At 40.6% G+C, this 17114-nt stretch overlaps 1 protein-coding gene across 9 annotated transcripts in view; it reads left to right on the forward strand.

Annotated features, from left to right (window-relative positions):
* Positions 1 to 17114, forward strand: part of ARHGAP22 (Rho GTPase activating protein 22) — a 414522-nt gene that overhangs the window by 369221 nt on the left and 28187 nt on the right. For all 9 annotated transcript variants that reach the window (XM_072627640.1, XM_072627649.1, XM_072627648.1 and 6 more), the window contains one exon: positions 9727 to 9934. In XM_072627640.1, the coding sequence (XP_072483741.1) occupies positions 9727 to 9934 (208 nt within the window). The remainder of the gene's footprint in view (positions 1 to 9726; positions 9935 to 17114) is intronic.

Below are 17114 nucleotides of genomic sequence, written 5' to 3' on the forward strand. Positions count from 1 at the left end.
AGTCCCCTTCACTAAGTCACAACTAACTAAAGGGGTGCCATCAATGACAATTTTTTTCTTTCATGTTTCCTAGTTGTTTTCATTTTCCAAGTCTTTTGGCTTACACTTGTGATACATTTCACTTTTCCCCTCAAGAGCACATTTGCCACCAGCCATGGTGAAAGTGAGATGAGAAGTCAAGAAGGATGAGTATTGAGAAAAGGCCATTTGGTTTGTCAATTAAGAAATCACTGGTGAATTTGGAGAGAGTAGTTTTGGTTGAATCAGTCATGATCTTAGAAGCCAGATTATAAAGAGCTGAAAAGAGAGTTAGAGGAAAGGAAGTAGAGGCACCTATTGTAGACTAAGGAGTTTAGCAGCAAAAAAGGAGCAGGGATATAAGATGATAGTTAACAAAGACTGAGAGATCGAGCAAGGGTTTTTTGAGGATGGGGGAGACATAGGTGTGTAGGCAGTAAGGAAGCTGCCAGTAGACAGAGAGAGAATAGGGATAACAGAGGCAGCAATATGCTGGAAAAGTCCAGATTGAATGGGATCATTTGTGCATGAAGAGGGATTTGCCTCAGTAAGGAGAAGGGTCACCTCTTCACATGAGACAAGGGTGGCAGACGAGATTGTGACAAAAGGCATCTAGGTGTTGTGAGATGAGGAGAGGGAGCTCTGAGAACACTCTTGATTTTTCAGAGTGAAATATGAGTCAGGGTTCTCTGTTGAGAGGACAGGGGAAGAGAGAACTATGGGAGGTGTGAGGAAGGATGAAAGGTTTGTAAAAGCCACCATGGTGGGGGCAATAATGAGTTAATAAGGAAGGCCATAGTGAGGGTGTAGTCAAAATTATGTAACACATATTTGCAGTGGGTTTAGCACAGTTTCATGAGACAAAAAGTCCAGATATTAAGACAGTACTGAAGGTTGTTGTAAAGGTACATAGCAGATGGTATGCTGAAAATGGCACTGGATTTTTTTTTTTTTTTATCAAAGATTCTGAGTTTTAGTCTTGGCTCTGTTAATTACCACTTGTTGGACCATGGGCAAGTTACAGGCTGTCAGTTTCCTCTTCTATAAAATGACTCCTCATCTATAAAATGATTCAGTGAATTCTAAGGTTCTCTCCAACTTAAAATCTGTGATCTAAAAACATACTTAGTTTCAGGAACCAGAAGATGTAGATCTCCATGTAAAGAGAAAAGTATATGCAATCTACCCATGAGCATTTATTAAGGATCTACTATGTGTTCAGGCAGGCAGCTAAGTGACTTAGAAGATAAAACCTGACCTAGAGTCAGAAAGACTCATCTTGAGTTCAGATCTGGCCTTAGACACACACTGGCTATCTGACCCTGGACAAGTCACTTAATCCTGTTTGCCTCAGTTTCCTCATCTATAAAATGAGCTGGAGAAGAAAATGGCAAACCACTCAGTATCTGTGCCAAGAAAACTCCAAATGGAGTGATAAAGAGTTAGACATGACTGAGTGACAACAACAAATGTGTCAGGCTTTGTGCTGGGTACTAGAGACACAAATACAAACATGAGATAGTCCCCACCTTCAAGATACTTGCATTTAGCTAGGGTAGCAAGGCCTGAGAGCCTGAAAAGAAACACTGAGTGGGGATCATTTAAGCAAGAGTCCTTGCTTGAGAATCTGGGCCAGTTGTCTAGGCTGAGAGTTTCTATGGACTCACCAGGCTGGGGGTAACTGCAAAAGACAAATTACCTCCCTAGCCCCTGGATTTCCCACACCCCAGAACTGAGGGTTGGGAAAGCAGTTGTCAGAGGGATGCAAGTCCCAGTCTGGTCTGTGAAATATATAGCAAGAAAGCTAGAATTGAGTTAGTGTCAAGAATTCAATGAGTTGAACAAAGACAAGAAGAAAAGGCCTGCTATCTATCTGCAGGTATGTAAGACCAAGATTGATTGAATTGCAAGAACCTTACAATTTGTGACATTTAGACATTTTCCTTTGTCATGGCCCTGCCCTCATCCTTGCCTTTGTGTATTTCCCTTGTAATGGGAATAAAATGAACACTCTTAAACCATTGCAGCCTACAGATGTGTGAGATCTCAGGAATATCAGAAAGAGAAGGCAAAGAATCTGCATGCTTTCCTTGGGCCAGCTGGAATTGGGGAACTGGGGAAATAGAAGGTAGAAACCAGGAGTCAATGCAATATGGCTGAAAAAGCACTGACCTGATCTGGGTTCAAGTCCCATTTCTGACTTTTATGATCTCTATGGTCTTGGGCAAGGCATTTAAGGTCTCTGGGCCTCAGTTTTTTGAACTGTAAAATGAGGGAGTTGGATTTGATGACTTCTGAAGCCCCTTCCAGCTCTAGGTCTAATGACCTTAGGATTTGGGTGGCCATTTGTTGTCATATTTCATTACTGGCTATTTAAAGGAAGTGTTCTAGATTTCAGAGCTGCAGCTATTAGAGGTTTACCTTCTCATTATTTATCAGTTTTTGTGCTTAATTTTCCCAGAGACAGATTTTTCATCACTAGTTCACCTTTTCTGTGTCTGCTATGATAATCCAAGTGACTTTTCCTCTTATAGCTTCTTTTTTAAAAACTGGGATGGCCCAGAGATCACAAATATCTGGTTCCCAGGGAGAAAAGGTATAAGTAATTTCTCCTCTTTTTACCTGTTTCTATTCATTGGCATGCATGCAGTCCACTCCATTTTGGCCCTTTCTTCTTTCAGGTCCCATAGAAGTTTGTGGACACAATTGTTATTTATCATTTGATATTTGATAGCCTAAAATAAGTCATTTCATTTATAGCCATTCCCAGTATTAGGGACAGTAAACTGCCAGCTGGCTAAATGTTTAGAATGGCCCATGATTAACTTCCTAAGTATTTGACCCCCATCAATAGTAAATGCTTAGAGGTCCAGAAAAAGAGTGGAAAACTACATATAAATAACTTGCTTCTTTAATTAAAGGCAAGGCACTATATTTTCTGCCAGATATGTGAACTCAATATCATTAGACTCCATTGAGTATATATTCTTTTCTTCCTGTGTACACATCAACTCCTGGGGACCTTAGGAACCATCTAATCTAAGAATGTCAAGACCCAGTTAGGTTAAGGGACTTTCCCAAAGTTATCCAGTGAGCAGTAGAGCTTGGATTTACACTCAGTTCATGTGGCTCTGAGACTAGCACCCTTTCCAATTCATGGGCTGCATCCCCCATGTCAGAAAACAAGGTATGATTGCTAGAAGCAATTGTATTGAGTGACATGCAACAGATAAAGAGAAATCACAATAAAAAAACTTGTTTTCCTTCATTGCTGTGGAACCTGTGAAGTGGTACTACTATCCACTAGAGTCTTTAATTCTTCACTGCATGTAATACTCATAGTCTAATTTGTCAAAAAAAACCCATATTTATGTGTTGTAGAAAAAAATAAATTGTGGAATTTAAATGTGGGTATTTATAAGATTAAAACATATCCTTTAACACAGCTTCTACCTCCCTGCATGTTGCACCCTGGGTAGCTATCTACCTTACTTACCCTTAGTTTCAGATCCATGCCCAGGTCATTATGGAGGGAATTCTAAAAGTCTTAATGCTAAAGCAAGACTTTGGGGATACTGTGTGTGTATGTGTGTGGGTGTATGCGTGTGTGCATGCATGTGTATGCAATTTATATAAATACAGTAATTTATTTTACCTTGACACTAATTAAAATGTATGTGTATATACACACACACACACACACACATATCACATAAAAAAGTAGGTTGGACATGAAACTGCAGATCTTTCAGGTGTAACTTGTTTTTTTTTTTTAATGTTTACAATATTCTGAGGAAATCTAGGAACCTGCAGGAGGAAACATGGAGGAATAACTTTGGATAGAGAAACAGAATTGATTTTGTCCATTGCAGTGTGCTACAAACCACCTAGACAGAAAAGGGGAAATAAGTGATGCTTTAAGAAAACAGATCACAAGCCTAACATAGAGGCACATAGTAGTGATGAGAGACTTCATCTGCTAGAGTAGCCAATAATTTGTCTTAATAATAACTTCATCCCTTAAAAGTAGAAGACTCATAGCTTCTATATGAGATCAGATTTTCAGTATCAGGACTGGATTGGTTGTTGGGTTGGAATAAAGGGAATTTTGTAGTTCAGTGATGGCCTTTTCCTCCTGCATTGATTGAATGAAGGAAAAACCAGGTATAGTCTGACATGCACCTTATATTTCAGGAAAGCATATTTCACATGGGGTTCAGACAAATAATAAGGAAAGTTCCATGGACTAAAGTTCTATAGAAGTCAGACCAGAAATGAAGACAAAAAAGGATACCATTCCAGTGTGTTTTCCCCCCAAGGAAAAAACAAATTTGAATTGTCTGAAGAGATTGATGTGGAATACACAATGAACTCACAAATCAACTTAGGTTGGGGAGAGGATTCTGGGAAGATAGAAAAATAAGACATGAAATTACCTGCCTCTCTCAAATTCCTCTACAAACAAGTTAAAATAATGCCTCAAAGTGAACTTTGAGCTGCAGAAATAATTAAAAGTCTAGATAAGGCAATTGTCCACCTAAGATAACTCAGGAAGGACCTTAGGAAAGACCCCACTTCCCAAGTGGTGGTTTGATCTGATTGAAAAACATGTATCTCTGGATAGTTACTGCCAAATCAACAAACAACAAGCCCTAGGGGCAGCTGGGGCTGGGGGCCCTGGGTAGGCAGCAGCTTCAGCTTCAGGAACTTTTGTCTCATGCATAGTGTGGGGATCAGATGGCTGATCAGGGAAAGATATAGGTGCTAGACTCTAGCCGAGGTACACTGAACAGATGTGGCCCCCTCCTTTGGCTATGGGCTAGGAGGAGGGAGCACACTTCAGTGTGTGCTATAACAAAGGGATGGGGGACCCTTCTAGCTGTGGGCATTTGCAGGAGTAGAGTGCCTAGTTTTGGTTCCAGGGCAGAGGAGTGAGCTTGCAGCCATAGGAGGCCCCACAGAGAGTAAGAATGTTTGCCATGACACCTTTACTAGAAGACCTGGAAACAACTCAAGGGCAGAGAGGAGTGCCTGAGATCAGGTATCCAGATAAAGGTCAGAAAACAACAGTACAAAAAACCTGAAGCCTGAGATACTATCTCCTATACCTCAGGACTGGAGTCCTACCATAACACAAAGTTAACAGCCAAGAAATAAGCCACTAAAAACTGAGTGAGCAAAAGAGAAAGAATTTGACCATAGGTAGCTAATATTGTGATAGAGAAGATCTGGGTTCATACTCAGAAGAAGATAGGGAAGTTAAAACAGCTATTTCAAAGAAAAATATCAAGTAGTCACAAGCTCAAAAACAGTTCTTTGAAGAGCTTAAAAAGGAATTTTTAAAAAATCAAATAAGAGAGGTTGAGGAAAAATTTTTTAAAAATATTAAAAGGTGGTCAACAAATTGGAAAAAAAGAGATCCAAAAATTTAAGGAAGAAAATAACTCCTTAAAAATTAAACTTGGGCAAAGAGAAGCTAATGTTGTTATAAGACACCAAGAAAAAATAAGACAAAAGAATGAAAAAATAGAAGAGAAGTGAAACATCTCATTAGAAAAACAACTGACTTGGAGTACAGATCAAGGAGAGACAGTATAAGAATTGCTGGAGTACTTGAGAGTTATGATTTAAAAAAGAGTCTAGACACAGTACTTCAGGAAATTATTAAGTAAAATTGCCCTAAAGTTTTAGAATGAGAGAGTAAAATAGAAATTGAAGAAATACACCTATTAGCACCTGAAAGAGTTCCCAAGATGAAAACTCACAGGAACATTATAGCCAAGTTTTAAAGCTCCCAAGTTAAAGAGAAAATACTACAAGCAACTAGGAAAATAAATACTGTGGAGCTACAGTCAGGATAATACAAGATTTAGCAGTGTCTACATTAAAAAATCAAAGGGCATGGAAAACTCATATTCTGAAGAGCAAAGGATCTGGGTTTGCAAACAAGAATAACTTACCCAGCAAATCTGCGTGTAATCTTGAATGGGAGAAAAATGGATGTTTAATGAATTAAAGGACTTTCAAGTATTTGTGACAAAAAGACCAGAAATGAATAGGAAATTTGACCTATAAGATTCAGGAGAAACATAAGAAGGTAAACATTAAAGACCAATTATAAGGGATTTAATATATAATATTACATATTATATATATGTTTACTTCTTATGAGAAAACATTATTTGTAACACTTAAAAATGTTATCATTATTTGGGTAGTTTGAAAAAGCATACATAGATTGAAGATTTGCTGTTGAATATGATGGGGCAATCCTAAAAACTAAACTGGGTAGGGAGAGGTAGAAATGAAACAATTATCTCATGCAAATGGGATGTGAATGGAACAACTGTCACAGAGGAGAATGGCTTGGAGAGCTGGAGTGCTAAGACCTTATTCTCATCAGACCTGGGTTAAAGAGGGAGGATATAAAGAGGAAGGGGACAAAAGTCTTAGGTTATAAAGAAAGAGGAGGGCAAGGGAATTGGATAATGGAGGGACTCTTAGAAGAGTGTGTGGAACAAATCAACTTAGGTTTTTAAAAGCTGAAAGAGAATATAATAGGTCAAATATTGTATGTGTTGTGGTCCTGGAAAATTAGTGTCAGGAATACTTAATGGTCAGAATGATCTGGGGCTGGTGGGGAAGCCAAGGACAGCAAAAAGGGTTATTGTTGTTTAGCTACTGGGGAAAAGAAGAGTGTCAAAGAAATTTTAGGACGACTGCTTAGGTTGGAAGAGACAACAACAAAGAGAAGGAAGATCTGCTTAATATTTTTATTCTTTTCTTACTAAGGAGAATGATCTTTGCACTGGAAATGAACAAAAATGACCAACAGGGAGTTGCTACTCAAGATAAATAAGAACATATTAAGAGAGCACCTAGTTGTCTTTGATGGATACAGGTCACCCAGCCCAGATGAACTCCATCCTTGGAAGTGAAAGACTTAGCAGATATGATTCCTGTGACACTGTCACTGATATTTGAAAGTCCATGAAAAATGGAAGATATAGGGTTGACAAAAGACAAAGGTCTTGATTTTCAAAATGGGAAAGAGAACAAAAACTGCAAACTATAGGCCAGTGAGCTTAGTTTTGATGCCTGGGAAAATTCTAGATTGGAACATTAAAAAAAATGGTTGGTGAACAACTAGAAAAGTGGTCATCACAAAGAGCCAATGTAGCTTTGTCCGGAGCAAGTCAAGTCATGCCCAACTAACATAATTTCCTTAGATGAAGGGATTGCTGTCAATGTAGCTTACCTAGATATCAGCAAGTCGTTGACAAAGCAAATCACACTATTCCTGTGAAAAGACAGAGAGATGTGGATGGGATGATAATACAATTCGATGCAGTCATAACAAGTTGAATTGCTGGAATCAAAGAATTAATGGGTTCCACATCAGCTTATCAGGAAGTCTTCAGTGGGGTGAGTACCCCAGGGTTCTGCATGATTAACATTTACATCAATGACTTAGATAAAGGTATAGCTGGCACATGCATCACTTTTGTAGATGGGAGGACAGCTAACACACTAGAGGATTGTATGGTTCAAAAAAATCCTGATGGTCTAGAGCAGCAGTGTCCAATCCAACTGGAAATGGGAGCCACCAATACATACATACATAAAGATCCCTGTAGGCTGTATGTTGGCTTAGTTTTTAAATGTAATATTATTTGTTTTATTGTATTTTTAAAATTTTTGTTAAATATTTCTGAATTATATCTGAATCTGGTTCAGACCCAAAGTGTTGTCTGTGGGCCACGCATTTGATACTTTGGACTAGAACATTGGGCTGAATCTAATAAGGTGAAATTCAATAAGGATAAATATAAAGCCTCACACTCATTTTTCCAAATAATCAAGTTCATTAGCTGAGCGACTCATGGCCAGACAGTGGTTCATTTAGAAAAAGGTCTGCAAGTTTTAATGGACTGAAAGTTCAGTGAAAGTCATCAGGGCAGTGTGACTTCCAGTGAGACCTTGGGCAACATTAAGGCATTGTTTTCTGAAATAAGCAGTCGATGTTGGTCTCTGTATAGTGCCTTAGGCAGATCACCTCTTCAGGTCTTGTGTTCAGGTGTGGGTGCTACAGTTTAAAGAAGATCTTGACAGTCTGGAGAGCGTCAGGTAGAGGACAGTGAGGATGTGAGGGCCTTGAGTCCAAGCCATGGGAGCAATGTTTAATGGACCTGAGGAGGTTTATCCTAGGAAAGAAAAGACTTGGCTTCCTTCCAGTGTTTGAAGGACTGTCCTCAAGTGGAAGGAGGATTAGGTTTGTTCTGTTTGCTTCCAAAAGGCAGAACCAGGAGTAATGGATATGAGAGAAGTGATTATTTTTCTATTATATTAATAACCAGTTATTAAATTAGGATTGTTTTTACTTTTCTGTATCCTCATTCAGGGACCAGCCTTTGCAGGTCATTCAGAGAGTCTTCAAAGGACAAGGCTGATCGATGAGATTGGCCTAATCCTCAGGGTACAAGCTCCATGAACATGGCAGAACCCCACCCAATTTGGAGACCTTTCTTTTTGTTTATAGGGTAAACAAAATCTAATCTAGGTTAATTCCAGCCCTAAAGCATTAAGCCCATGTCCTTGAACCCTTCCATTAGACTCAAGGGTAACCCAAGTTATAAAGGAGAAAACCAGCCAGAGTGGTCTGAGTAGAGATGGATTTCTTTGTTCAGATTGCTGGAGGCAACTGAGCCTCAAGATCAAGCCTCGTTCTCAGCAGGAGGACCTGAATGAAGGCTTTCCTCTCATCTCTTCATTTGAAAGTCCAATCCACCATTCATTGTTCACCCATCAGGGTTGATTTTCACCTGTCAGAGGCACACACTTTTCTAAAAGTATATTAAGTATCTCCATTAAAAGTCTTTAGTGACCCAGGACAGACCACTGATCATTAATTTATTATCAGCTAGTCTGATTAATAAATCAATTATTAATTATTCAGAAACTCTGTCTCTTGGGCTTTTCATTCATCTCAGATGGAAGTAGCCAGTAGGCAAATTGAGACTTGATTGTTGGAAAAATCTTCTACCAAGTAAAGCTGTCAAAAAGGTGTGGGTTCCTCCTCACTGGAAGTCTTCAGGGAAAGGCTAGATTATCACCAGTCAAGTATGTTGTAGCAGGGACACTGTCAAGGTTCAGTGGGTTGGATTAAATAGTCACTGAGATCCCTTTAACTCCAAAGTCAGTAATCCTGGAAATCAGAGAGGGCTTCAAACAGATGATATTAATTGCAATTATTCCACCTGTCACTGACTGGCTGGACCTGATTGGCTTCTGTAGTTCACTGTCCCCTGCCATAACATTCCTCATTTATTTCTTCTATTAACCCTTAATCAAATCTTGTTTTATTGTGGTTTTTTCCTTTTTCGGTCACTTTCCATCATTAGGTGGGAGAAAGGGAAAAAAATTACTTTATATAGTACTTTAAGTGTAAAATTCACTTTTCACATCTGAGCCTCACAACAAGTTTGTGAGGCAAGTACTGCAGGTATTCATTATCCCCATTTTATAGATGAAGAAACTGAGGCTTAGGTCAGCAGAGCAAGTTGTTTGAGGTCACGTGGCTAGTAGAGACAAAGCTCAGATTGGATTCCAGGGTTTTTGAGTCCAAGTCCATTGTTCTTTCTGCATTAAAAAAAACCAGAGGAAAAAGAATTAACACTGGGGTTGGGGGTTATTCTCTCCCTGCTCCAGGGATCTTTGGGCAGCGTTTGGAAGATACTGTGCAATATGAGAGGAAGTATGGCCATCGACTGGCCCCATTGCTGGTGGAACAATGTGTGGACTTCATCCGGGAGCGAGGACTCACCGAGGAAGGACTCTTCCGAATGCCTGGTCAAGCCAACTTAGTCAAGGACTTACAGGATTCATTTGATTGTGGAGAGAAACCACTGTTTGACAGGTGAGCCTGAGTTGTTAAATCAGCTAACAGGACGCACAATATAAGATTTTGAAAGAACGTTCAATGTGTTCCTTTAAATCCCTTATAAAGTACTTCTGATGGCCCATTAAGCCAATGAGGAAGATGGCAGCCAGAAGATAAAACAGCAGCAGATTAATGTAAAAATAACAGTAATACCTTACATGAGTATGAAGGACTTTGTTGCACATCAGATGTCACTGGGCTTGAGGCAAGAAGCATGGGTTCCCATTCTACCTCTCCATGAATGTGAGCAAGTCACTTGTATACTTTGAGCCTTTGGCAGTTCTCTTAAGTGATTGATGAGTCCTGGGCTCAGTGGAAGGAATTACCACATTAACAAAAATTCTAGGTCCCTGACATGTAGAGATCTACAGGTATATTTTTATGTAAAATATCCCCTTTCAATATTTATATAAAATATTCCCTCTAGTCCTCTACCAAAAATTTAATTCCAGTTTGGTAAGACCTTCTAGAGAATGACTAGACTCTCATTACCATCAGGTTGGCCATACCAAGTGATTTTTTTTTCTAGCCATAATAACTTTTTGTTTAGGGAGGGAGTTGGGGGTTGAGTGACTTGCCCAGCGTCACATAGTTAGTAAATGTCTGAGGTCACATTTGAACTCAGGTCTTTGTGATTCCAGAGCTGGTACTCTATCTGCTGTACCACCTAGCTGCCCCCCAACCATAATAACTTGAGATTATCCAAAACGACTAAATGATGGTGACCAAGATTGGTTTTCCTACTCCCTCAAGTGAAAGGGATTTCTTCTTCCACAAGTGTTTCTAGAGTACTTTGTCTATCCCTCCTTTGTAGCACATATTATCTTTTTTATATATTCCCTGTATCATGTATATTTTTGGACATATATCTCCCTCCCCCATTAGACTAACTTCTTTGAGGAAAATAATTACATCATTTTTCATTTTAGTATGTCCCCATCATTCTAGCCCATCAAGGTCTTTTGGACATGACTTCGTTGTATGAGCTAGCAATCCCAGCTTCAGGTCATTTCCAAATCTAACAAACATGTTACCAGTGGGGACACAGCTAGGTAGTCACAGAGGTGGGGTTAGAAACCAGGTCTCCTAACTCCTAGTCCAGAGCTCTTTCCACTCTTTCCCAGAATCTGACCACCATCTCATTGTCCCTTGAATGACTGAGACCATATAAGACCAATGAAGCTTGAGACCATGAGTCAGCCATTTGTTTCTCAGATTTGAAATGAAAGTCTTTGAGCACTTAACACCAAGTTCCGTTTTGAGGTTTGTGTGAAGTTGGGAAAAGGTTCAGACACTGTTTTGTTTTCTAGTTTTTAGATGTGTGATGACTTGTAAAGAATCTCAGTCTCTGGTTTAGGTTAGAAGAACAGAAATTGTGTCATTGAAGAGAAAAGCGGCACATGGCTTGAAGAAGAAAGGGAGATCACAGAGCTAAAGAATCATGGACTGAATATCTGAGCTAAAAGGGCTTTTTGTGATCATTTACTACAACCCCCCCCCCCATTTTACAGAGCATAAAACTGAAGCTCAGAAAAAAAGGGGAACTTGTCAAAGGTCATATACCTAGCAGCACAGAAGACATGCTGACAAATAGAGCAGATGCAGGAGCAGAGGGATCCACCAGGTAGATAACTTCTTGATCAAAGGAGAGAAAGAAGATTTTGAGGTGGAAAAAGCTTTTGGACCAAATGAGATCATCCTTCTTATGCTACAATGTCATTCATGTTGGTTGTTATTTATATCCAGTGGCATATATAAACACCCGAGGCTCTAAACCAGCTTTCTAGTTGTAACTTCTTGCTGGGCACCTCACCCATCATATCACTTGATTCTTTCCCAGCCCTGGGCATCTTTGGTCATGTCTAAGAGATTCCATCTAGAGAACATTGCTTTTCTGTTACTAATGTATGATTTAAACCAGGCTGTTGAAAGAATAAGGAATATTTAGCATGAATAAAAGAAATCTAAGGTGGAGTATGATGATAGCTGTCTTCAAATACTTGAAGTGCTACCATCTGAAAGAGGAATTAGGCTTGTTCTCAGCCCAGAGCACAGAGAACAACTTCAGAGATGGAGTAAGGAAACACTTTGCTATTTCAACATTCAGAGCTATCCAAAAGGGAAGGTATAGCTTTCTCTTCACTGGAGGTCTTATATTAGTCTTGTTCAGATAAGAGAATCTGAGATCACTTTCACTCTAATAAAAGAGCGTATGTTGAAAAGAACATTGGCTTTGAGGTCAGAAAGACCTGGACCCAAATATTGCCTCTGATACTACTTACCATGAGAAAGTCACTAGACCTCCGTTGGCCTCGTTTCTTTATGAATGAAAAGATTAAACCTCCAAGGGCTCTTCAAGTTCTGGTTCTATAATTCTATGATACTGTGAGTCATTGGACTCAGAAATGTTCAGTCACTGAGGCAGAAGTGGAGAAAAGGAATATGGCTACACCTTCCCCATCTGCACACGATATCTTTGTTGCCTGATATGATGGAAGTACTCTGCTCTGGCTTTCCCCACTGGACAATCTAAAGGAGTTGTCTTGCTGGGAATCTTCCCAAACCCTCGGAAAATATTTGAATGGAAATTGCTTTTTCTCCATACAATAACTAATTAGCAATCTAGAAATCCCATCCAGGAAGCAGTGCATATGTCTTTTTCATCTGCATGGATGGAGTCCATTCCTTTCCTATCTTCTTACTAGTATCTGTCAGTGTGTTTGTCATTACCAAGTCTTCCTGGTCACTCCCAGGATACTGTGATAGTGACTTTGCATGAAGTTTGGGGCCCCCTCCATGCTGAGGGGCCAGTGGTTGAGCCACATTGAAGTTCTTCCAGCCCTTCAAAAAAGGGTTACTAGAAACAAATGTCATTTGCCAAGATCCACTGTTTTCAGGCCATCTTTCTGCCCTCAAGAGTCCTTAAAGGCTTTGATGAAATTCTTCAGCTTCTAGTTGTTAATTAACAGGTGTCTCCATATTGGCTCATTATCTTTACTGGCTTAGAATGAAACTGGGTCATTTCATTTTTCTCCACTGACTTAAACTTAAAGAATTGTGTCAGAGGAAGGAGTAGCTTGCCAATTCCACAACAGCACCTCACCCAGACCCACTCCCTCCCTTCACCAATGGCTTATAGTTAATCATTCCTTGTACGGGCCAAGTACTGACTACTCTAGGAAACAAAAATCCACAAGGCCTTTAGGACTTGAACTAAATGAAGACATTCTCCTCATTCCTACCTACCCCCTGACCTCCTCTCTTTGATTCTACAAGACAGTCAATATTTGCTCCACCACTGAATCAGAAGTGGAGCTGCCTTGAAGAAGGGCACATTCCCCTGCTGCTGAGAGGAATAATTGGCTGTGGACTGACTAGAGTGAGGTCAATGATCCTGGCCCAAAGGAGGCTGTGATGGAGCTAGAGACAGAAGACCAAAAAGCCTGTTTTCTGTGCATTTTCTGATTGCTGGGGCTGCAGATGGCAAGATGTATCCTAGGATTTCATCCATAGTCAAGCAGTCAACACATATTTATTAAGCACCTGCTGGTTGCTCAGTTTTGTGCTTATTGCCCTGGAAGATAAAAGAGAAGCAAAGCAAACTTTCGCCATTTGAGATCTGGGGTTTCCTGTATGTCCATTCAGCCCAACCTGGATTTCCCTGCTTCCTACTATCTTGTGCCATTCTAGGCTTTATCCTTTCCATGGCAGAACCAAAGAGTGACTAACAGTCATGCTCTTAGTTATGGGAGGAGAGATCAGATAGAGCACAGAAAACCTTAAGCCAGCTGTTGGGCAAGATTCTCTGTGGGTGGTAGGAGGATACTTCATCTCTCAGATTTCAGAGCTCTTCCCTGACCCATGACTTTTGACTTTCTAACCTGATCATCTCAGGTGAGACTTGCTACTTTTACTAAGGGAGGAATTCAGACTTGGGAACTGATGATCTGGTACTTTCCCTAGAACTTACCTCTGGTGTTAGAAGAACCTAATTTTTATCCAGACCTCCCTCATCTGAACATCCAGTTTATCTATGAAGTCACCCTCCCTCCAACAACCCACAATGTGTCCTAGATTTATCTGAATTTCTATTTAAATGAATTGGATGTTTCCATTTTCTTTACTCAGCCTATCCCTGCCTAGTACTACTGTATTAGCTTTGGATGGACATCCATTTTGAATGCCAGTAGGTGTTTTAGTAGGCACCTAGATGGCTTAGTGGATGGAGTGCTAGGCCTGAAATCAGGAAGACCTGAGTTCAAATATGACCTCAGATACTTACTAGTTGTGTGACTGGGCAAATCACTTAACCTCTATTTACCTTAATACTTTGGAGAAGGAAATGGCAAATCATTCCAGTGCTTTTGCCAAGAAAACCCCATGGACTTTATTGGTATGCTGTAGTCCAAAGGGTCACAAAGAGTCAGACACAACTCAACATCGACAGCAAAGTGTTTTAATGACCTCTGCTTTTCTGTAAAGACATTCATTCTGCAGCCAGCTAGAATGGAAAATAAACATACTTTGCTTATTCCATTGGTGATGGAAAGACTCAGCTTAAGTGCTGCCTCTTAAAAAAGGCCTATCCTATCCTGTCTGAGAGGCTGATGCTAAACTTCATCTTCCTTTTCCTAACTCCTGCACCCCAAACTGCAAGGGTCTTTCTTATTCTGGTTCTTTATGTTTAAGATCATAGATATAAAGCTCAGAGACCATCTGGTTCAACTTAATATCTTGTAAATGAGGAAGCTAAAGGTTCCTTACCCTGGAACACCCATCTTCTATGCCAGTCTCCTTCTCCCATTGGTGAACTCTGCCATTTTGGAGAGGGTCCTAGCCTGGCCAACCTTTATTCCCCTTCTGGTTGTGCTTTGAACTTTCTGACATCTACACCATTGCCTCACACAAGTACCTTTGTCCTTCTCCCATTCACAACTGACTTTCTTTCCCTTTCTTTTGGTGTGTTTTCTTCTCTATTAGAATAGAAGCTTTTGTTTGTATTTGTATCCCCAGTGTTTAACATAAGTGCTTAACAAATGCCTGTTACCTGCCTACCTGCATGGGGTGATCAGGTGACTTACCCAGAGTCACCCAAAGGTCCTCTGGTTCTCTGGTCCATGCTCTGTGCTATGGCTGCCTCCTTTTACTTTGCATATATTTGGTATTTACCTATCTGTGTGCTGGTCACCTCCCCCAGAAGTGTGCAGGCTCCTTGAGCAGGGAGACTACTTCTGTTTTCCCTTTTTCTCACTAGCATCTAGCACAGTACTTGAAAGATTGTTGCATGAATGAATGAATGAATGAGTGAGTGAATGAGTGAGTGAATGGGTAATGGCCACAGGCTCTAGTCGGTTTTGGAATCCAGAGACCTGGGTCTTGTTTGGGTCCCACCTGTGTCACTTGCTAACTGTTTTTAACCTTCATCTCATTGAGCTTTTCCTTTAAGACCCAAATAAAGTCCTGCCAGCTACTGGAAGCTCTCCCTAACCCCACTTAATTCCAGTGCTTTTCCTCTTTTAATTCCTTCCTATTTATCCTGCATCTGACTTGCATTGTATATATTTGTTTGCATATTATCTCTCCCATTGATTGGACAGGGATTAAGGACAGGGATTATCTTTTGCTTCTTTTCTATCTAAAGCATTTAGCCTAGTTCCTGGCACACAGTAGGTGCTTAATAAATGTTGATTGATTGATGGTTCTCTAAAATGGTAATAACGAATGGCAGCAGCAAAGCCTCCTCTGTAGGGCTACTCCAGACACTTATAGGAAGGGGAACAGTCAAGCCACCAGCCATTTACCATTTTCTCTAGTACTTCTTCTCTGGAGAATTATGCCTTGTCTGGGTTGGACTTCCCTGCCTTGTTACTTGTTGCTTTGAGGTCACTAGAATTGCATAGACATGGACAGTTTTACTCACTTTACTTCCCACTGTCTCCAAGGGTCTTTCAGAGACTGTCCATTTCAGATAAGTTGCCAGTTTGTGTTGGCAGAGGGAATTTGAGCACTAGGAATTCCATCTGCTGATGAAATCACAGGTCTGACCAATAAAAATATATTTCTGTATCAAAGACTACCTGTAGAGCACAAGTTTCTGCAGGTCCTGCTGAGCTGGGAAATTTTCAAGTGCAAGCCTGGCAACACTCTCTGTTATCCAAGGACCAGTCTTGCTAAGTTTGAGCAGCTTGCCACCAGGTTGGTTGCAGAATATTGGATTTTTCCCCCTATAGCAATTCTGGCAGCCTTCCTGCTAAAGCATGGAATGGACATGTGATCTGTGTCAGTAGGGGGAGCCCCTACCCTGACAAAGTCATGAAGCCCAGGAATATGAAAGTTTTATTCCCATTAAGTTCTTCTCTGGCCCAGCCATTTACTGGCTCTCTCTGTGTACTGGCAAACAAGTGCTGATGTCACTGTGTTCCTGCTGTGACATCAGCAGCATCCCCTGGACACGGAGACCAAAACAGAAAAGAAGTATCAGTATAAGGAAGAGCATGGCTTACGTACCAATAATGTGGTAGGTGCCAAACCAAAATGAATGAAGTGACTTGACACTGGGGCCTTTGGCTTTTGAGTGCCCAAAGCTTTGAGAAGGTTTAGACAGAATGGGTTCCACTGGGCATGTGATATATCTTTATTAAACGAGCTTGGCCAAGGAACAGTGAGTCAACCTGGGGAGAAGTGAGCAAATGGGGATGTCAACAGCCACTTATCAAACCATCATGATGTTCTTACAAGCAGACCAGACAGGACCTTGAGAAGGAGAATAACTCATAGATACCAGGGAATGGAAGATTATTTGTAGGCATAGCAAAGGACCCAGAAGAAAAGGAAATTTGGGAAGGGGGTAGAATTTGCCTTCCCAGTGGGCCAGGAAGCTGTCTTTCAATCACACAAAGCAACTTTAGCCCCCTTGTACAGGTAAGAGCCTTAGGTCTCCCAAAGTGGATGGATCTGGGTCCAGCTTACACAGGGCTGGCCAACTAGCCATCACTTTGGCTTAGTCGTGTTTTTCCTCTGAGGCAGAATGGACCAAGGTAGCCAGGAAATAGTTGACTTTCACTTACGAAGCACCTACTTTCTTCAGGCACTGTGCTACCAGGACTGGGAATATACAGATACAGGGGGAAACAATCCATTCTTGAGAGGAGATGAC

Source organism: Notamacropus eugenii, chromosome 1 (genome assembly GCF_028372415.1).
Source record: "Notamacropus eugenii isolate mMacEug1 chromosome 1, mMacEug1.pri_v2, whole genome shotgun sequence".
Lineage (NCBI taxonomy): Eukaryota > Metazoa > Chordata > Mammalia > Diprotodontia > Macropodidae > Notamacropus > Notamacropus eugenii.